Source organism: Scyliorhinus torazame, chromosome 8, assembly GCF_047496885.1.
Source record: "Scyliorhinus torazame isolate Kashiwa2021f chromosome 8, sScyTor2.1, whole genome shotgun sequence".
Lineage (NCBI taxonomy): Eukaryota > Metazoa > Chordata > Chondrichthyes > Carcharhiniformes > Scyliorhinidae > Scyliorhinus > Scyliorhinus torazame.
The window spans coordinates 278,034,425-278,057,048 of NC_092714.1; the positions used below are offsets into that span (position 1 = coordinate 278,034,425).

General features: G+C 51.1%; 2 protein-coding genes across 2 annotated transcripts in view; one reads left to right on the forward strand and one right to left on the reverse strand.

Annotated features, from left to right (window-relative positions):
* Positions 1–20,505, reverse strand: part of cyc1 (cytochrome c-1) — an 81,921-nt gene extending 61,416 nt beyond the window's left edge. Inside the window, exons 1-3 of the mRNA XM_072515396.1 lie at positions 20,305–20,505; positions 15,815–16,002; positions 9,579–9,705 (exon numbers count right to left, since the gene is read on the reverse strand). Of these exons, the coding sequence (XP_072371497.1) occupies positions 9,579–9,705; positions 15,815–16,002; positions 20,305–20,496 (507 nt within the window). The 5' untranslated portion in view covers positions 20,497–20,505. The remainder of the gene's footprint in view (positions 1–9,578; positions 9,706–15,814; positions 16,003–20,304) is intronic.
* Positions 1–22,624, forward strand: part of st3gal8 (ST3 beta-galactoside alpha-2,3-sialyltransferase 8) — a 154,987-nt gene that overhangs the window by 24,467 nt on the left and 107,896 nt on the right. The window lies entirely within an intron of this gene.

The window sequence follows — 22,624 nt, forward strand, 5'->3', positions numbered from 1 at the left end:
GGTATTGCTGAGTATCAGTGAGCAGGGTATTGCTGAGTATCAGTGTGCAGCTTATTGCTGAGTATCAGTGAGCAGGGTGTTGCTGGGTATCAGTGAGCAGGGTATTGCCGAGTATCAGTGAGCAGGGTATTGCTGGGTATCAGCGAGCAGGGTAATGCTGAGTATCAGTGAGCAGGGTATTGCCGAGTATCAGTGAGCAGGGTATTGCTGAGCAGGGTATCGCTGAGTATCAGTGTGCAGCGTATTGCTGAGTATGTGAGCAGGGTGTTGCTGGGTATCAGCGAGCAGGGTATTGCTGAGTATCAGTGAGCAGGGTATTGCTGAGTATCAGTGTGCAGCGTATTGCTGAGTATCAGTGAGCAGGGTGTTGCTGGGTATCAGCGAGCAGGGTGTTGCTGGGTATCAGTGAGCAGGGTATTGCTGAGTATCAGTGAGCAGGGTGTTGCTGGGTATCAGTGAGCAGGGTATTGCTGAGTATCAGTGTGCAGCGTATTGCTGAGTATCAGTGAGCAGGGTATTGCTGAGTATCAGTGAGCAGGGTATTGCTGAGTATCAGTGAGCAGGGTGTTGCTGAGTATCAGTGAGCAGGGTACTGCTGGGTATCAGTGAGCAGGGTATTGCTGAGTATCAGTGTGCAGCGTATTGCTGAGTATCAGTGAGCAGGGTATTGCTGAGTATCAGTGAGCAGGGTATTGCTGAGTATCAGTGAGCAGGGTATTGCTGAGTATCAGTGTGCAGGGTGTTGCTGGGTATCAGTGAGCAGGGTATTGCTGAGTATCAGTGTGCAGCGTATTGCTGAGTATCAGTGAGCAGGGTATTGCTGGGTATCAGTGAGCAGGGTATTGCTGGGTATCATTGAGCAGGGTATTGCTGAGTATCAGTGTGCAGCGTATTGCTGAGTATCAGTGAGCAGGGTATTGCTGAGTATCAGTGAGCAGGGTATTGCTGAGTATCAGTGTGCAGCGTATTGCTGAGTATCAGTGAGCAGGGTGTTGCTGAGTATCAGTGAGCAGGGTATTGCTGAGTATCAGTGAGCAGGGTGTTGCTGAGTATCAGTGAGCAGGGTATTGCTGAGTATCAGTGAGCAGGGTATTGCTGAGTATCAGTGAGCAGGGTATTGCTGAGTATCAGTGTGCAGGGTATTGCCGAGTATCAGTGAGCAGGGTATTGCTGAGTATCAGCGAGCAGGGTATTGCTGAGTATCAGTGAGCAGGGTATTGCTGAGTATCAGTGTGCAGCGTATTGCTGAGTATCAGTGAGCAGGGTGTTGCTGAGTATCAGTGAGCAGGGTATTGCTGAGTATCAGTGTGCAGCGTATTGCTGAGTATCAGTGAGCAGGGTATTGCTGAGTATCAGTGAGCAGGGTGTTGCTGAGTATCAGTGAGCAGGGTATTGCTGAGTATCAGTGTGCAGTGTATTGCTGAGTATCAGTGAGCAGGGTATTGCTGAGTATCAGTGTGCAGCGTATTGCTGAGTATCAGTGAGCAGGGTATTGCTGAGTATCAGTGAGCAGGGTGTTGCTGAGTATCAGTGAGCAGGGTATTGCTGAGTATCAGTGAGCAGGGTATTGCTGAGTATCAGTGAGCAGGGTATTGCTGAGTATCAGTGTGCAGGGTATTGCCGAGTATCAGTGAGCAGGGTATTGCTGAGTATCAGCGAGCAGGGTATTGCTGAGGAAGTGCCATTTGATAGCACCGTTGAGAACACTTTCCATCACTTTGTTATGATTGAGTTGATTGACGGGGCGATTGGCCGGGTTGGATTTGTTCTGCTATTTTTGGGCACACCTGGGCAATTTTCACATTGCCAGTTAGATGCCAGTGTTGTCGCTGTACTGGAGCAGCCTGGCTAGGAACGCAGCTGCATCCGGTGCACAAGTCATCAGTACAATTGCTGGAATATGGTCAGGACCAATAGCCTTTGCAGCATCCCTGTGCCATCAGTCGTTTCTTGATATCACGGGAAGTGAATCGTATTGGCTGAAGTTGGGCACCCGAGATGCTGGGAAGCTGAAGAGGGGGCAAGAGATGGATCATCCACTTGGCACTTCTGGTTGAAGATGGTGGTGTCCGGAACGTAGCCAGGTCTCACAGAATCATACCGTACAGTCAATGTCAGGCTGCAGGACAGCTCTCCCACGTTTGGCACAAGCCCCAGATGTTACTAAGGAGGACTTTGCAGAGTCGACATGGCTGGATTTGCCCCTGTTGCTTCTGGTTCCGAGGTAGAGGCCGGGTGATTGGTTGGGTTACATTCCTTTTATACACTGTATTGGTTTGATATAACTGAGAGGCTAACTAGGTCATTGTCGAGGGTATTTAAGAGTTGGTCACATTGCTGTGGGTCTGTAGTCACGTACTGGGTTATAGACAGTAGATTTCCTTCGCTAAAGGAAGTCAGTGAGCCAAACAGACATTGGTTTCATGGTCATCATTACTAACACTAACCTTAATTCCAGATGGTGGGATTTGAACCCAGGACCGCAGAGCATTAGCCTGAGTCCCTGGATTATTGGTCCAGTGACATTATCTCAATGCCACTGTCTTCCTGTTTGTGGCTGGAATTCCACAGGATCAGATTGTGTTCTGGTTTGAACTTAAATACATACAACTCAGCTATAATTTACTCCCTGCATGCAATATTCAGATAAATGGCCTTCCACTCAAAAACCTTGCTCTGATGGATTCATTATTTACCGTCAGGTACGTGTTTAAACTTGCCCCCAGGTTCCAGCGGCCTTCATTTCCGGGAGCAGGAGAGAGAGAGGGAGCCGGAGTGCTTAAGTGTTTGATTTTTACCTCTATTTCAGTTGGGCGGTTGCTAAACCCGAGACACACCCTTCCACCTCCTCTAACCTAAGGGGGTGAGTGAATATCAGGTAAGCTCTCTCTTTTCTTTTATCCGCAAGTTATAGCTTCAGATTTTCGGCGGGAGCAGTGGCCGGGGTTTGTCAGGAAGGTAAGTTTACCCTTTAAAAACTTACCTTGCATGAGAAGCGGCCTTCAGATTTTTGGCGGGAGCAGTGGCCAGGGGTCTGTTAGGAAGGTAAGTAGCTGGGAGAGATTTAACTCTTCCTGGGTTGGTAAGTATTGTGATTGGTAAGTAAAATCCTTATTCCTTTCACTTATTCATTATTTGATATTATATTTGTAATCAGTTAAGGTAAAGTGTAAAAATGGTAGGAGATCCCAGACCCATGTTATGCTCCTCGTGCTCAACGTGGGAGTTCAGGGACGCGGCCGATGCCCAGACTCCTTCATGTGCGGGAGGTGTGTCCAGCTGCAGCTCCAGTTAGACCGCATGACGGCTCTGGAGCTGCGGATGGACTCACTTTGGAGCATCCGCGATGCTGAGGAGGTCGTGGATAGCACGTTCAGTGAGTTGGTCCCACCGCAGATTAGGATTGGTGAGAGAGACAGGGAATGGGTGACCAAAAGGCAGAGAAAGATCAGGAAGGCAGTGCAGGTGTCCCCTGCGGTCATCTCCCTCCAAAACAGGTATACCGTTTTGGATACTGTTGGGGGAGAGGACTCACCGGGAAGGCAGTAGTAGCCAGGCTCATGGCACCGTGGCTGGCTCTGCTGCACAGAAGGGCGGGAAAAAGACTGGCAGGGCTATAGTCATAGGGGATTCAATTGTAAGGGGAGTAGACAGGCATTTCTGTGGTCGAAAACGAGACTCCCGAATGGTATGTTTTCTCCCGGATGCACGGGTCAGGGATGTCTCAGATCGGCTGCAGGACATACTGAAGGGGGAGGGTGAACAGCCAGTTGTCGTGGTCCATATAGGCACCAACGATATAGGTAGAAAACAGGATGAGGTCCTACAATCAGAATTTAGGGAGTTAGGAGATAAGTTAAAAAGTAGGACCTCAAAGATAGTAATCTCAGGGTTGCTACCAGTGCCACGAGACAGTCAGAGTAGAAATTCAAGAATAGTCAGAATGAATACGTGGCTTGAGAGATGGTGCAGGAGGGAGGGATTCAGATTTTGGGACATTGGAACCGGTTCTGGGGGCGGTGGAACCATTACAAATCGGATGGTCTACACCTGGGCAGGACTGGAACAAATGTCCCAGTGCTTTTGCTAACACTGTTGGGAGGTTTTAAACTAATGTGGCAGGGGGTTGGACTTCCGGTGACGGCAGACGGGAGGCAGCCGCGCGTTGGAGGGCTCCCGTTCGGGAACGGCATTGGCGGGGAGTAACGCCCGGACCTAGGGACAGCGACGGCATTTAAAGTCGGGAGACAGCGCACGGAGAAGAAGGACGTCAAAAAACACCAAAAAAACGACCGGGGAAAAAAGCGTCTGAAAGTCCATTGGGGAGTGGAAAGGTCACCGCAGGGTCAACAAAGAAAATGGAGGCTGGAGCACCAGGGGAGGCCGCAGTGCTTACGGCTGAAGAAATAACCACGGTGATGGCTGCGGAATTCCAAAAGCAGTTGGCGCAGATTGCGAAATGCATGGAGACGGTGAGGAAGGAGATGAGGGAGGGTTTGAGTGCGCTGGTGGAGGAGGCGGTTTCCCCGGTGATGACGGCGGTGGCGAGCGCAGTGGCGGAGGTGCGAGAGCAAGGGGAGGCGCTGAAGGAAGTGGAAGAGATGTTATTGCAGCACGGTGATCAACTTGCCTCGATGGGGAAGGAGATGCGGAAGGTGATAGACACTAACAAGGATCTGCGAGGAAAAATGGAAGATCTGGAAAACAGATCCAGGCGACAGAATTTGAGGATCGTGGGGCTGCCCGAAGGAGTTGAAGGACCAAAGCCGACTGAGTATTTTGCCGCGATGCTGGCAAAACTATTGGGAGAGGGGGAGGATCCCTCCCGATATGAACTGGATCGGGCTCATCGGTCGTGAAGGCCTGTACCAAAGGCGAGTGAGCCGCCAAGGGCAGTGACTCTGTGCTTCCGTAGGTACAGTGTGAAGGAGAAGGTCCTGAGCTGGGCCAAGCAGAAGCGGGTGGTGCAGTGGGATGGAGCTGGTATACGTGTATACCAGGACTTTACGGTGGAGCTGGCGAGGGGGCGGGCTGCCTTCAACCGGGTGAAGAGGGCACTGTACATTAGCAAGGTGCAGTGCGGCATTGTATATCCAGCGAAGCTGAGGGTGACTTATAAGCTCAGGGACTTTTATTTTGGAACGGCGGAAGCAGCGGAGGAGTTTGCGAAGGCAGAAGGACTGTGGCAGAACTGACAAATTGAGGAATGGTCATGTGCCGATGTAACCTCATGACTGTATTTTCTTCTTTTTTGTATCACTGCGCGCGGGTGTAGAGATTAAAGGAGCCAATGTTGTATATATTTGGACAAGGGAAGGGACGGGACTTTCACTCAAAATGAGGGCTCTTTGGGGTGTAGGTGGATGTGCGGGGTGTGTGTGCTAAAAGGGGATCTTTGGGCTTTCCTAGGGCTGGGCAAGGGGGAAAGGGACCCGGGCGGGGGCCTCCACGTTGGCCGGTTTAAGCCGGCCAGTGAACGGGAGTGAGGTGGGGGGAGGGGCTGCGGCCATCGGAGCCTGGCAGAACAGGGTCCGAGTGGTCTAGCCGGGGTGGAAAGTCGGGGGGGGAGGGAACTGAGGTTGGGAGGAGGAATTTTACAAGAGGCAGTGGACGGGAGGAGCTGGAGACTTTTTTTTTGGGGGGGGGGGGGGGGTACAACTCTGGGGTATCATGTACAGTACTCAGAGGCTGGATGGCGTTGGTTGGGGGGGGGGGGGGAAACTGTGTAGATTAAGGGTGACTATGGGTAATCCCTGATTCCTTTTTGTCATTTGTTTATGTAAACATGCGGGCTGATGTTTGGGGGTTGGTGGGCGGATGGGATCGTTGTTGTTATTATGGGGATTGACATATCTTGCTGATTATTGTTTATTGTTGATGGGTGTAAATGTGGGAGAAAATGTGAAAAAGGAGGAGCATTTAAAAAAAAAAATGTGGCAGGGGGATGGGAACCAGATTAGGAAGTTAGAGGTCAGTAAAGAGGCAGAAACTAAAGCCATTAAGGTCCTAGATAATAAACTCAATGTGACTAAGGGGAAGAGTAGACAGGGAAGAGATGATGGACGCAAAGGGACAGGTGGTCTGAGGTGCATTTGTTTCAATGCGAAAAGTGTAGCAGGTAAGGCAGATGAATTTAGGGCTTGGATTAGTACCTGGGAATATGATGTTATTGGTATTACGGAGACTTGGTTGAGGGAAGGGCAAGACTGGCAACTAAATATCCCAGGGTATAGATGCTTCAGGAGGGATAAAGAGGGAGGTAAAAGGGGTGGAGGAGTTGCATTGCTCGTCAGAGATGATATCACAGCTGTGATTAAGGAGGGCACAATGGAGGATTCGAGCACTGAGGCAATATGGGTAGAGCTAAGAAATAGGAAGGGTGCAGTAACATTGTTGGGATTTTGCTACAGGCCTCCCAAAAGCGAGCGTGAAGCAGAGGTACAAATATGTAGACAGATTATAGAAAAATGTAGGAGCAATAGGGTGGCCGTGATGGGAGATTTTAACTTCCCCAGCATTGAATGGGACTCATGTAGTGTTGGAGGCATAGATGGAGCAGAATTTGTAAGGAGCATCTAGGAGAGTTTTTTAGAGCAGTATGTAAATAGTCCAACTCGGGAAGGGGCCATACTGGACCTGGTATTGGGGAATGATCCCGGCCAGGTGGTTGAAGTTTCAGTCGGTGATTACTTTGGGAATAGCGATCACAATTCCGTAAGTTTTAGAATACTCATGGACAAAGACGAGAGTGGTCCTAAAGAAAGAGTGCTAAATTGGGGAAAGGCCAAGTATAACAAAATTCGGCAGGAGCTAGGATTGGGAGCAGCTCTTTAAGGGTAAATCCACATTTGAAATGTGGGAGTCTTTTAAGGAAAGGTTGATTAGCGTGCAGGACAGACATGTCCCTGTGAAAATGACGGATAGAAATGGCAAGATTAGGGAACCATGGATGACAGGTGGAATTGAGAGACTAGCCAAGATGAAAAAGGAAGCATACATAAGATCTAGGCGACTTAAATCTGATGAAGCTTTGGAGGAATATCGGGAAAGTAGGACAAATCTCAAACGCGCAATAAATAGGGCTAAAAGGGGTCATGAAATATCTTTGGCTAACAGGGTTAAGGAAAATCCCAAAGCCTTTTATTCGTATATAAGGAGCAAGAGGGTAACTAGAGAAAGGATTGGCCCACTCAAAGACAAATGAGGGAATTTATGCGTGGAGTCAGAGGAAATGGGTGAGATTCTTAATGAGTACTTTGCATCGGTATTCCAAGGAGAGGGACATGACGAATGTTGAGGCTAAGGATGGTTGTTTAAATACTCTAGGTCAAGTCAGCATAAGGAAGGGGGACGTTTTGGGTATTCTAAAAGGCATTAAGGCGGACAAGTCCCCAGGTCCGGATGGGATCTATCCCAGGTTACTGAGGGAAGCGAGGGAAGAAATAGCTGGGGCCTTAACAGATATCTTTGCAGCATCCTTGAGCACGGGTGAGGTCCCGGAGGACTGGAGAATTGCTAATATTGTCCCTTTGTTTAAGAAGGGTAGCAGGGATAATCCAGGGAATTATAGGCCTGTGAGCTTGATGTCAGTGGTAGGCAAACTGTTGGAGAAGATACGGAAGGATAGGATCTAGTCACATTTGGAAGAAAATAGACTATCAGTGATAGGCAGCATGGTTTTGTGCAGGGAAGGTCATGTCTTACAAACCTAATAGAATTCTTTGAGGAAGTGCCAACATTAATTGATGAGGGAAGGGCTGTAGATGTCATATACATGGACTTCAGTAAGGCGTTTGATAAAGTTTCCCATGGCAGGTTGATGGAAAAAGTGAAGTCGTATGGGGTGCAGGGTGTACTAGCTAGATGGATAAAGAACTGGCTGGGCAACAGGAGACTGAGAGTAGTGGTGGAAGGGAGTGTCTCAAAATGGAGAAAGGTGACTAGTGGTGTTCCATAGGGATCCATGCGCGGACCACTGTTGTTTGTGATATACATAAATGATCTGGATGAAGGTATAGGTGGCCTGATTAGCAAGTTTGCAGATGATACTAAGATTGGTGGAGTTGCAGATAGCGAGGAGGACAGTCAGAGAATACAGCAAAATATAAATAGATTGGAGAGTTGGGCAGAGAAATGGCAGATGGAGTTCAATCCAGGCAAATGCGAGGTGGTGCATTTTGGAAGACCTAATTCAAGAGCGGTCTATACGGTCAATGGAAGAGTCCTGGGGAAAATTGATGTACAGAGAGATCTGGGAGTTCAGGTCCATTGTACCCTGAGGGTGGCAACGCAGGTCGATAGAGTGGTCAAGAAGGCATACAGCATGCTTGCCTTCATCGGACGGGGTATTGAGTACAAGAGTCGGCAGGTCATGTTACAGTTGTATAGGACTTTGGTTAGGCCACATTTGGAATACTGCGTGCAGTTCTGGTCGCCACATTACCATAAGGATGTGGATGCTTTAGAGAGGGTGCAGAGGAGGTTCACCAGGATGTTGCCTGGTATGGAGGGTGCTAGCTATGAAGAAAGGTTGAGTAGATTAGGATTGTTTTCGTTGGAAAGACGGAGGTTGAGGGGGGACCTGATTGAAATCTACAAAATTATGAGAGGTATGGACAGGGTGGATAGCAACAAGCTTTTTCCAAGAGTGGGGGTGTCAATTACAAGGGGTCACGATTTCAAGGTGAGAAGGGAAAAGTTTAAGGGAGATGTGCGTGGAAAGTTTTTTTACGCAGAGGGTGGTGGGTGCCTGGAACACTTTGCCAGCGGAGGTGGTAGAGGCGGGCACGATAGCATCATTCAAGATGCATCTAGACAGATATATGAACGGGCAGGGAACAGAGGGAAGTAGATCCTTGAAAAATAGGTGACAGGTTTAGATAAAGGATCTGGATCGGCGTAGGCTGGGAGGGCCGAAAGGCCTGTTCCTGTGCTGTAATTTTCTTTGTTCTTTCCCCACCTCCTCCCGGATGCTCAGACTCAAGATATGGACCGAGTCACTCACTGGAACCTCACCTGTTACTGAAAGATCTGCAGCTTAGGAAGGGCATTCTCAAAGTGCAATCTAAGGTACGAGGTAATAATTCCACAGCAGCAAAAGGTAGAAAAAATACCAAAACATATGCAGAAGCGACGGATTGAACCAAGGTTCTTAAGGTGGATATTCAGCACATGGTTTCCAACCATTGTTCTGTGATGCACAGAATATTGAGGTATCGGACACACCGATCAACATGCAGTATTCAAAAACAATTAACAGGGAGACTGGTTTCTAGCCAGCTGAGACTAATGGTGTCACAGTTATCTGCTGTCCACAAAGTGAAATGTTTCTAGGCCAATACCAATCCACTTCAACAAGGGCTGGTCTGGGAAATGCCATTCTCGTCCCAGTTTTCCCAAGAACTCACTGCTGTGGCAAGGCACAGGAGCTTCACCCTGCACCCAACTCGTGCTGTCCCCCAGCAACGGGTGTTCAATGCTTCAAATACTGAATGGTGTTATCCCATAATGCAAAGCCAGTCATGCACACATCCCTCACCTCAATGAGGCCAAAAGTAAAATGGAGTCTGTGCTCTCACCTCCTCAGCTAGAACCTTGGCCTCGTCCTGTGTGTGAGTTGCGTCAACCAGGTTTCGAAAGGCTACATATTCCATGGTGTGACAGGCTGCACAGACCTGCTTGTAAACCTGATAACCACGGCGAACACTGGAAATAAAGCAAGACAGCAACTTCAAATCAAATAAAACCGCCCTCGAGGAGAAACAGAACCAGCGCTCCTCCACCACCCTCTCCTCCCAAGCAGGCTTCCTTCAAGAATTAGTGTCACTAATATACAGAACCAATATTTTAAAGCCACAAAATATTGGACTATGTCAAGCAGCAATTCGCATTAGTGCAGCAAGATTGAACTGCATTTTCATCCAAAATGTAGACCTGTTCATGGTGCAAAATGCTGAATAAATATCTGGAAAGTGTAGTGAGACATTCAATGAAAATAACCATATTTCCACAAGTCTTCTTGCATACATTAGATCAGAAATGTGATTACTCTTTTCAGGTAGATTTGTGAGCTGATTTAATCTCTTCACGCATAGCTGGGACACGGACACCCATCATACGTTTGATAAGGTTCCCCACGGTAGGCTATTGCAAAAAATACGGAGGCTGGGGATTGAGGGTGATTTAGAGATGTGGATCAGAAATTGGCTAGCTGAAAGAAGACAGAGGGTGGTGGTTGATGGGAAATGTTCAGAATGGAGTACAGTCACAAGTGGAGTACCACAAGGATCTGTTCTGGGGCCGTTGCTGTTTGTCATTTTTATCAATGACCTAGATAGAGGAAGGCGCAGAAGGGTGGGTGAGTAAATTTGCAGACGATACTAAAGTCGGTGGTGTCGTCGATAGTGTGGAAGGATGTAGCAGGTTACAGAGGGATATAGATAAGCTGCAGAGCTGGGCTGAGAGGTGGCAAATGGAGTTTAATGTAGAGAAGTGTGAGGTGATTCACTTCGGAAGGAATAACAGGAATGCGGAATATTTGGCTAATGGTAAAGTTCTTGAAAGTGTGGATGAGCAGAGGGATCTAGGTGTCCATGTACATAGATCCCTGAAAGTTGCCACCCAGGTTGATAGGGTTGTGAAGAAGGCCTATGGAGTGTTGGCCTTTATTGGTAGAGGGATTGAGTTCCGGAGTCGGGAGGTCATGTTGCAGCTGTACAGAACTCTGGTCCGGCCGCATTTGGAGTATTGCGTACAGTTCTGGTCACCGCATTATAGGAAGGACGTGGAGGCTTTGGAGCGGGTGCAGAGGAGATTTACCTGGATGTTGCCTGGTATGGAGGGAAAATCTTATGAGGAAAAGCTGATGGACTTGAGGTTGTTTTCGTTGGAGAGAAGAAGGTTAAGAGGAGACTTAATAGAGGCATACAAAATGATCAGGGGGTTGGATAGGGTGGACAGTGAGAGCCTTCTCCCGCGGATGGATATGGCTGGCACGAGGGGACATAACTTTAAACTGAGGGGTAATAGATATAGGACAGAGGTCAGAGGTAGGTTCTTTACGCAAAGAGTAGTGAGGCCGTGGAATGCCCTACCTGCTACAGTAGTGAACTCGCCAACATTGAGGGCATTTAAAAGTTTATTGGATAAACATATGGATGATAATGGCATAGTGTAGGTTAGATGGCTTTTGTTTCGGTGCAACATCGTGGGCCGAAGGGCCTGTACTGCGCTGTATTGTTCTATGTTCTATGTTCTATACCTGCACACATAAACCTTCCCAGAGCTTACACAGGGAGCGTTGGGCAGACTAATCGATCTGTAGGCTGTTGTCAGCAGTTGGTCAATGGGTAGCGCACACTCGTCTGAATCTGAAGGTTGAGAGTTCAAGTCTCACTCCAGGTTTAGGTATCCAAGGGGAGTTTCCCTCCTTTTCCCACGTACATCGGGTATATTCCCATATTGATTTTTGTGTGGCAGGGAAGTCGGTGCTCTCGGGGTTGTGGGGGGAATATGCAGTGATCGTGATTTTGAAGCACTTGCCACACTATGTGGTGTGAGGTTGGAAACGGGCTGGGCTCAGAGACCTGGGTGGAGGTTTGATTCTGCGCTCCTGGCAGACAGGAAATTCTCCGAGAATGTGGCCTTGGTGATGGAGGACTATGTGGAGCTTAATCAGAACAGGGAGGTTTCTCCCTCCACGTTTTGGAAGGCATTGAAGGTACGAGGAGAAGGCTAGTCGGCTGCTAGCAAATCAGTTGTTTCTTTAAAATTTAGAGTACCCGGGTCCTCAGTGCCGAGAGACAGCAGTGCTAACCACTGCGCCGCCCTTGCCCATCAGTTGTGACGGCAGGTGGATACATGGGAGATTGCGCAGGTGAGAGAGGAGGTTTGGTGACGACATCGGAAAAAAATTGATGAGGCATTCGAGGCCTTCTATCAGGGGCTGTATAGATCTGAGCCCGGAAGAGGAGGGGCAGGGCAGGGGTGACAGGGGGTGTATTAGTGTTCCCGGAGGTGGAGAGAGGGAAGGGACAAGGATTGGAGGCACCATTGGGGTTGCAGAAGATAATGGAGTGTGTCGGGTGATGCAGTCAGGGAAGGCACCGGGGCCGAATGGCTTTCTGGAACAATTTTATACACAGTTTTCCACAGATTTGGTGCTCCATCTCCTGGGGACTGGGCCTGATCCCAAAGAAGGATAAGGACCCGGCAGAACTTATAGACCCATCTCCGTGCTGAATACTGATGTGAAGGTGTTGGCGGAAAGGTTGGAGGGATGTATGCCAGAGGTGGTCTCGGAGGATCAGGCGGGGTTTGTTAAAGGGCAGCAGTTTTCAAGCATCATCAGGAGGTTGTTGAATCTGGTAATCACTCCATAAGGGGTAAAGCGGTAGTTATTACATCAACGGACGCGGAGAAAGCTTTTGACCGTCTAGAATGGAGGTAACGGTTTTAGATCTTGGGTGGTTTGGGTCAAAGTTCACTTCATGGGTGCGTTTTCCGTCCCACAAGTGCGAGGACGAATACGGTGGATTAGGGCAGCACGGTAGCACAAGTGGATAGCACTGTGCCTTCACAGCGCCAGGTTGGATTCCCCGCTGGGTCACTGTCTGTGCGGAGTCTGCACGTTCTCCCCGAGTGTGCAGGGTTTCCTCCAGGTGCTCCAGTTTCCTCCCAAAGACGTGCAGTTAAATTGCCCCTTACTGACCAAAAAGGTTAGGAGGGGTTATTGAATTACGGGAATAGGGTGGAAGTGAGGGCTTAAGTGGGTTGGTGCAGACTCGATAGGCCGAATGACCTCCTTCTGCACTGTATGTTCTATGGTTACAAATCTGTCTGTTTCAGCCCTGAACATACTTAATGGGCAGCACGGTAGCATTGTGGATAGCACAATTGCTTCACAGCTCCAGGGTCCCAGGTTCGAATCCCGGCTCGGGTCACTGTCTGTGCGGAGTCTGCACATCCTGCTCGTGTGCGCGTGGGTTTCCTCTGGGTGCTCCGGTTTCCTCCCACAGTCCCGAAAGACGTGCTGTTAGGTGAATTGGACATTCTGAATTCTCCGTGTACCCGAACAGGCGACAGCAGCACAGTGGTTAGCACTGTTGCTTCACAGCACCAGGGTCCCAGGTTCGATTCCTGGCTTGGGTCACTGTCTGTGTGGAGTCTGCACAGGGACTGTTTAGCACAGGGCTAAATCGCTGGCTTTGAAAGCAGACCAAGGCAGGCCAGCAGCACGGTTGAATTCCCGCACCAGCCTCCACGAACAGGCGCCGGAATGTGGCGACTAGGGGCTTTTCACAGTAACTTCATTGCAGTGTTAATGTAAGCCTACTTGTGACAATAATAAAGATTATTAATCTCAACCTCTCTTCATAAGAAAATCCCTCCATACCCAGGATCAACCTCGTGAACTCTCTCTGGATTGCCAATGTCAGTATATCATTCATAGAATAGCGACAGTGCAAAAGGAGGCCATTCGGCCCATCAAGTCTGCACCAACCCATCCTTCGATAAAGTGACCAAAAATGTTCCCAATATTCCAGGTGGGGTCTAACTAGTGCAAGACTTCCCTATTTTTACACTCCATTCCCTTTGAAATAAAGGTCAACATTCCATTTACCGTCCCAATTACCTGAACTTGCTAGCTTTCTGTGATTTATGCACAAGCACCCTCAAATCCCTGTGCGGCAGCTTACTGCAGTCTTTTTCCATTTAGATGTTTACAGCATGGAAACAGGCCCTTCAACCCAGCTTGTCCATGCCGCCCAGTTTCTATCACTAAGCTAGTCCCACTTGCCTGCATTTGGCCCATATCCCTCTCTACCCACCCTGCCCATGGAACTGGCTAACTGCTTTTTAAAGGACAAAATTGTACCCGCCTCTACCACAGCCTCTGGCAGCTCGTTCCAGATGCTCACCACCCTTTGTGTGAAGAAATGTCCCCTCTGGTCTCTTTTGTATCTCTCTCCTCTCACCTTAAACCTATGCCCTCTAGTTCTAGACTCCTTTACCTTTGGGAAAAGATGTTGACTATCTACCTTATCTATGCTCCTCATTATTTTATAGACCTCTCTAAGATCCCCCCCCCCAAGCCTCCTACGCTCCAAGGAAAAAGTCCCAGCCTATCCAGCCTCTCATTGTAGCTCAGACCATCAAGTCCTGGTCGCATCTTTGTAAATCTCTTCTGCACTCTTTCTAGTTTAACAATATCCTTCCTGTAATAGGGTGACCAGAACTGAACACAGTATTCCATGTGTGGTCTTACCAATGTCTTGTACAACTTCAACAAGAGGCCCCAACTCCTGTATTCAATATTCTGACCAATGAAACCCAGCATGCTGAATGCCTTCTTCACCACCCTGTCCACCTGCGACTCCACCTTCAAGGAGCTATGAGCCTGTACCCCTAAATCTTTGTTCTGTAACTCTCCCCAACTCCCTGCCATTAACTGAGGAGGTTCTGCCCTGATTTGATCTACCAAAATGCATCAGCTCACGTTTATCCAAATTAAACTCCATCTGCCATTCATTGTCCCACTGGCCCAATTGGTCAAGATCATGTTGCAATCTTATATAACCTTTTAAGAAAAATAGATTTACAGTACCCAATTCATTTTTTCCAAGGGGCAATTTAGCGTGGCCCGTCCACCTACCCTGCACATCTTTGGGTGGTGGGGGCGAAACCCACGCAGACACGGGGAGAATGTGCAAACTCCGCACGGACAGTGACCCAGAGCCGGGATCGAACCTGGGACCTTGGTGCCGTGATGCAGCAGTGCTTACCACTGCGCCACCATGTTGCCCCATATAACCACCTCCCAGCACCGATCCCTGAGGCACACTGCTGGTCACAGGACTCGTTTGAAAAACAACCCCCCTCAACCACCCTTTGGCTTCGGTCACCAAGCCAATTTTGTATAATGTTCAGCTCCTTTATTCTTCCTACAAAAACGCATAACTTCACATTTTCCCACATTATATTCCATCTGCCAAGTTGACAAGAGCAGCAGATACCTGGGAACCCCACCACCTGCAACTTCCCCTCCAAGTCACTCACCATCCTGACTTGGAAATATATCACCGTTCCTTCACTGTCACTGGATCAAAATCCTGGAACTCCCTAACAGCCCTGTGGGTGTACCTACACCACATGGACTGCAGGAATACAGCTCATCATCACTTTCTTTTTTTATTGTATATTTCTTTTAATTTAGAGTACCCAATTCTTTTATTTTCCAATTAAGGGGCAATTTAGCGTGGCCAATCCACCTGCCCTGCACATCTTTGGGTTGTGGGGGTGAGACCCATGCAGGGAGAATGTGCAAACTTCACACGGACAGTGACCTGGGGCTGGGATCGACCTGGGTCCTCAGCGCCGTGAGGCAGCAGTGCTAACCACTCAGCCACCGTGCTGCCCCTACACCATCATCTTCTCAAAGGCAGTTAAGAACGGCAGATAAACGCTGGCCCATGAAAAATCCCAGTCCCTCAAGATTTTTTAAATATTCTGCTTTTCTATTTATCATGCCAAACTGGGTAAGAATATTTTTATATTTTCTATTCCAGCTGCCATGCTCTTACCCACTTATTTAACTTGGCCAAATTCTTTTGCAGCATTTTCTCACAGCTTTCATTAGCAAACTTCAATACATTAACAGTACAGATGAGAGATGGAACCCAGGCTCTTACTGTTCTGTTCACTCTCAAACGGACCCATGATCTCACCAAGCAAGAAAGGCTCCGTCCATTTGATTAATTACCGCCAAACCCAATACTTGCCCAATTGAACAGCCTCTGGGGTGTAATTCTCTTACCTGGCATGATCTAGTGCAGATAAGTACCCCCCGTGACTCCAGGGGTAGCTGGGCGAATGGAGTTCCAGGTCCGCATACACAGAGTGATGCAGTGTCAAGGCAAGCGCACTGCCCCCCGCAGCAAGGACACCAAGTGTAGACAATGCTATCTTCCTCCCACGGGACAGGTTAGCAAAGGACATCCTGGCCTGCAAGACACAGAAAAATCAGAATTCAGTCCCACCAGTGAGCAGAAAGATGATCAGAATCCTTTTCTTTCTTACAGGCTGCTTCAGAAACATTAATAGGAAGATACAGAGAAATTTCTAAGTTTTTCCTTCCTGATTCACACGCCTGGTGGCTCTGGCGTATTACTGCTCCAGTATCTTTCCCCAGAGAATTCAACTCAAGGAACACTTCATCTTTGAGTCTCGCTGCATGGGCTATCATAGTTGTATGTAATGCTGTACGTTCGGACAGGAGGTGGCCATTCAACTCTTCGAGCCTGTACCACAGCTGATCTGTGTTTTAGCTCCATTTTACCCACTGTTGTTCTACATCCTTTACCGAAGAAAACCAGTCCTGAAAGCTCCAATTCACCCCAGTATCAGCAGGTTTTTTTGGGGGGGCGGGGAGCAAGAAAAGTGTTCCCGATATCCAGCCCTTCCTGGTATCACCCGAGCAGCTGGATTTTAAGGTAGGTTCTGTCACCTTATTATAATTATTATTATTGTCACAAGTACACTTACAGTAACACTGCAATGAAGTTACTGTGAAAAGTCCCTAGTCGCCACATTCCGAAGCCTGTTCAGGTACACTGAGGGAGAATTCAGAATGTCCAATTCACCTAACGAGCATGTCTTTCGGACTTGTGGGAGGAAACTGGAGCACCCGGAGGAAACCCACGCAGACACGGGGAGAATGTGCAGACAGTGACCAAGTCGGAAATCGAACCTGGGATGCTGGCGCTGTGAAGCAACTGCTAACCACTGTACTACCCTGCTGCCCCAAAATAATGGAGCACCAATTTGCTAACCCGAACCTTTGGTTTAAAAACCTGGAGTTTATCGGAGGAAAGCATGATTGTTTCTGGACTTATAAAATCCTAAGAAAAGGCTTCAGATCTGAAACAAAGGCTCAACGAGAAGGGTGCGCCATCTGTGACTAAGTATGGTATCAAAGTGAAGCAAAAGATATATGATGCTGCAAAGATTCGTGGTGGGCCAGAAGACGGAAGAATTTAGAAACCAGCAAAGAATGACCCAAAAATAACAGAGGGAACAATTTGAGAGAAAAGCAGCAATATAAAGAGTGAAGGCTTCTACAAGTACAGAAATTGGGAAAAAATAGCGAGAATGAGGGTGGATCCGTTAGGAGAGTGAGAATAAGAACAAGGACATGGCAAGGGTTTGAACAAGTATTCAGTATCTGTTTTCACTGTTGAAGAGGCAAAAAGCTTCCCAGGAACAGGAGAAAGTCAGGGGGCAAAAGGGCGATAGAAACTTAAAGAACAATCATTATCAAAGTACCAGGAAAATGAATGGGACTTGAGGCTGGCAAGTCCACTGGACCAGATGGCCTGCACCATAGGGTCTCAAAGGAAGTGGCTACAGAGATAGTGGGTGCACTGATTATAATCCTCCAAAATTTCCTCAATTGAGGAAACGTCCCAGCAGATTGGAAAACCACAAATATAACATCAATTTTCAATAAAGGAGGGAGACTGAAGCTGGATGTCAGGTGACGTAACATCGGTCATTGGGAAAATGACAGAACAAACAAAACAAAGAACAAAGAAATGTACAGCACAGGAACAGGCCCTTCGGCCCTCCAAGCCCGTGCCGACCATACTGCCCGACTAAACTACAATCTTCTACACTTCCTGGGTCCGTATCCTTCTATTCCCATCCTATTCATATATTTGTCAAGATGCCCCTTAAATGTCCCTATCGTCCCTGCCTCCACTACCTCCTCCGGTAGCGAGTTCCAGGCACCCACTACCCTCTGCGTAAAAAACTTGCCTCGTACATCTACTCTAAACTTTGCCCCTCTCACCTTAAACCTATGCCCCCTAGTAATTGACCCCTCTACCCTGGGGAAAAGCCTCTGACTATCCACTCTGTCTATGCCCCTCATAATTTTGTATACCTCTATCAGGTCGCCCCTCAACCTCCTTCGTTCCAGTGAGAACAAACCGAGTTTATTCAATCGCTCCTCATAGCTTATGCCCTCCATACCAGGCAACATTCTGGTAAATCTCTTCTGCACCCTCTCTAAAGCCTCCACATCCTTCTGGTAGTGTGGCGACCAGAATTGAACACTATACTCCAAGTGTGGCCTAACTAAGGTTCTATACAGCTGCAACATGACTTGCCAATTCTTATACTCAATGCCCCGGCCAATGAAGGCAAGCATGCCGTATGCCTTCTTGACTACCTTCTCCACCTGTGTAGCCCCTTTCAGTGATCTGTGGACCTGTACTCCTAGATCTCTTTGACTTTCAATACTCTTGAGGGTTCTACCATTCACTGTATATTCCCTACCTGCATTAGCCCTTCCAAAATGCATTACCTCACATTTGTCCAGGTTAAACTCCATCTGCCATCTCTCCGCCCAAGTCTCCAGACAATCTAAATCCTGCTGTATCCTCAGACAGTCCTCATCGCTATCCGCAATTCCACCAACCTTTGTGTCGTCTGCAAACTTACTAATCAGACCAGTTACATTTTCCTCCAAATCATTTATATATACTACAAAGAGCAAAGGTCCCAGCACTGATCCCTGTGGAACACCACTGGTCACAGCCCTCCAATTAGAAAAGCATCCCTCCATTGCTACCCTCTGCCTTCTATGGCCTTCTATGGCCTAGCCAGTTCTGTATCCACCTTGCCAGTTCACCCCTGATCCCGTGTGACTCCATTATTAAAGACAATCAGGCAGAATTAACATGATTTTATGAAATATAAGAATTCTTTGAGGATGTAACAAGGTGGATAAAGGCGAATTGGTAGACGGTGGTATGAAGTTTTCAAAAGTAATTTGATGAGGTGTTACAGAAAGATTACTGCACAACTAAGAACTGCTGGTTTGGGGATGATGTACCTGAATTAGCATGGAGAGTGGATCAGCAAACTTACAGAAGTTGTGCTAAACGGATCACTTTCAGATTGGCAAATTGCAACCGATGGTGTGCTACAGGAATCAGTACCGTAGCCTCAACTGTGATTGTCTCGACATGAATGACTTGGATGAAGGAATGAACTGTATTGTAGCCAAGTTTGCTGATGACACAAAGATGGGGAGGCTGAGGGGGTGGGGGGGGAGGCTGAGGGGGTGGGGGGGGGGGGGGGAGGCTGAGGGGGTGGGGGGGGGGGGGGAGGCTGAGGGGGTGGGGGGGGGGGGAGGCTGAGGGGGTGGGGGGGGGGGAGGCTGAGGGGGTGGGGGGGGGGGAGGCTGAGGGGGTGGGGGCAGGCTGAGGGGGTGGGGGGGGCAGGCTGAGGGGGTGGGGGGGCAGGCTGAGGGGGTGGGGGGGCAGGCTGAGGGGGTGGGGGGCAGGCTGAGGGGGTGGGGGGCAGGCTGAGGGGGTGGGGGGCAGGCTGAGGGGGTGGGGGGCAGGCTGAGGGGGTGGGGGGCAGGCTGAGGGGGTGGGGGGCAGGCTGAGGGGGTGGGGGGCAGGCTGAGGGGGTGGGGGGGCAGGCTGAGGGGGTGGGGGGGCAGGCTGAGGGGGTGGGGGGGCAGGCTGAGGGGGTGGGGGGGCAGGCTGAGGGGGTGGGGGGCAGGCTGAGGGGATGGGGGGCAGGCTGAGGGGGTGGGGGGGGAGGTGAGGGGGTGGGGGGGGAGGCGGGGGGGGGGGGAGGTGAGGGGGTGGGGGGGGAGGGGGTGGGGGGGGAGGCGGGGGGGGGGTCCGGGTTTGGGGGGGGGTCCGGGTTTGGGGGGGGGGGTCCAGGTTGGGGGGGGGGGTCCGGGTTGGGGGGGGGGGTGGTTCCGGGTTGGGGGGGGGGCCGGGTTGGGGGGGGGGCGCCGGGTTGGGGGGGGGGGGGGCCGGGTTGGGGGGGGGGTCCGGGTTGGGGGGGGGGGGGGTTCCGGGTTGGGGGGGGGGGGGGGTTCCGGGTTGGGGGGGGGGGGGGGGTTCCGGGTTGGGGGGGGGGGGGGGTTCCGGGTTGGGGGGGGGGGCCCGGGTTGGGGGGGGGGGGGCCCGGGTTGGGGGGGGGGGTCCGGGTTTGGGGGGGGGGGGTCCGGGTTTGGGGGGGGGGGGTCCGGGTTTGGGGAGGGGGGTCCGGGTCGGGGGGGGGGGTCCGGGTCGGGGGGGGGGGGGCCGGGTCGGGGGGGGGGGGCCCGGCCACGACCTCCGACTGACCCTCCGGAACCCCGCCTGCCTCCCGGAGCCGCTCCGACCCTCGGCCCCGAGGTGACCTTGAGGCGAGCCGGGCTGTGCACGTGATTTCCTGGCCCCGCTGTGGGGCTGCAGCCCAGGCCGGGATTCCGGCGCGGCGCCGCCCCGCCACCCTCACCTTGCACAAGTGGAAGGTTTTCTGCCGCGTATGGAGGAGGCGCCCACTCCCCACCACCGCTGCCGCTCGCAACGCCGCCATCTTCAGGAAGGCGCCCTCACTCCCATTGTGCACCGCGTCCGCACCGCGCCGCCATTTTGGCTGACCCGCCCTCACACCCAGCGTGCACAGCGGCCGCTCCTTCGCCGCCATCTTGGCTGATCGGCCTCACTCCCGGCGTGCACCACGCCTCCCGCCACTTATTGGAACGATTGACGATCCGAGGCAAAGAGAGATCTTGACGAATGTTTACTGTGATCGGCGGCCCGTGCACCCTCTACGGGCTGGGAGGTCGCAGTGCAGCACTCCCTCAGTACCGACCCTCAGACAGTGCAGCGCTCCCTCAGAACTGACTCTCTGACAGTGCAGCACTCCCTCAGTACTGATCCTCGGACAGTGCAGCACTCCCTCAGTACTGACCCTCTGACAGTGCAGCACTCCCTCAGTACTGATCCTCGGACAGTGCAGCACTCCCTCTGTACTGACCCTCTGACAGTGCGGCGCTCCCTCAGTACTGATCCTCGGACAGTGCGGCACTCCCTCAGTACTGACCCTCTGACAGTGCAGCACTCCCTCAGTACTGACCCTCTGACAGTGCGGCGCTCCCTCAGTACTGATCCTCGGACAGTGCGGCACTCCCTCAGTACTGACCCTCTGACAGTGCGGCACTCCCTCAGTACTGACCCTCTGACAGTGCGGCGCTCCCTCAGTACTGACCCTCTGACAGGGCAGCGCTCCCTCAGTACTGACCCTCTGACAGTGCGGCACTCCCTCAGTACTGACCCTCTGACAGTGCAGCACTCCCTCAGTACTGACCCTCTGACAGTGCAGCACTCCCTCAGTACTGACCCTCTGACAGTGCAGCAATCCCTCAGTACTGACCCTCTGACAGTGCAGCAATCCCTCAGTACTGACCCTCTGACAGTGCGGCACTCCCTCAGTACTGACCCTCTGACAGTGCAGCAATCCCTCAGTACTGACCCTCTGACAGTGCAGCACTCCCTCAGTACTGACACTCTGACAGTGCAGCACTCCCTCAGAACTGACTCTCTGACAGTGCGGCACTCCCTCAGTACTGACCCTCTGACAGTGCGGCACTCCCTCAGTACTGATCCTCGGACAGTGCAGCACTCCCTCTGTACTGACCCTCTGACAGTGCAGCAATCCCTCAGTACTGACCCTCTGACAGTGCGGCGCTCCCTCAGTACTGATCCTCGGACAGTGCAGCACTCCCTCAGTACTGACCCTCTGACAGTGCGGCACTCCCTCAGTACTGACCCTCTGACAGTGCGGCGCTCCCTCAGTACTGACCCTCTGACAGGGCAGCGCTCCCTCAGTACTGACCCTCTGACAGTGCAGCAATCCCTCAGTACTGACCCTCTGACAGTGCGGCACTCCCTCAGTACTGACCCTCTGACAGTGCGGCACTCCCTCGGTACTGACCCTCTGACAGTGCGGCACTCCCTCGGTACTGACCCTCTGACAGTGCGGCACTCCCTCAGTACTGACCCTCTGACAGTGCAGCAATCCCTCAGTACTGACCCTCTGACAGTGCGGCACTCCCTCAGTACTGACTCTCTGACAGTGCGGCACTCCCTCAGTACTGACCCCCTGACAGTGCAGCACTCCCTCAGTACTGACCCTCTGACAGTGCGGCACTCCCTCAGTACTGATCCTCGGACAGTGCAGCACTCCCTCAGTACTGACCCTCTGACAGTGCGGCACTCCCTCAGTACTGATCCTCGGACAGTGCAGCACTCCCTCAGTACTGACCCTCTGACAGTGCAGCACTCCCTCAGTACTGACACTCTGACAGTGCAGCACTCCCTCAGAACTGACTCTCTGACAGTGCGGCACTCCCTCAGTACTGACCCTCTGACAGTGCGGCACTCCCTCAGTACTGATCCTCGGACAGTGCAGCACTCCCTCAGTACTGACCCTCTGACAGTGCGGCGCTCCCTCAGTACTGACCCTCTGACAGTGCAGCGCTCCCTCAGTACTGACCCTCTGACAGTGCAGCAATCCCTCAGTACTGACCCTCTGACAGTGCGGCGCTCCCTCAGTACTGATCCTCGGACAGTGCAGCACTCCCTCAGTACTGACCCTCTGACAGTGCGGCACTCCCTCAGTACTGACCCTCTGACAGTGCGGCGCTCCCTCAGTACTGACCCTCTGACAGGGCAGCGCTCCCTCAGTACTGACCCTCTGACAGTGCAGCAATCCCTCAGTACTGACCCTCTGACAGTGCGGCACTCCCTCAGTACTGACCCTCTGACAGTGC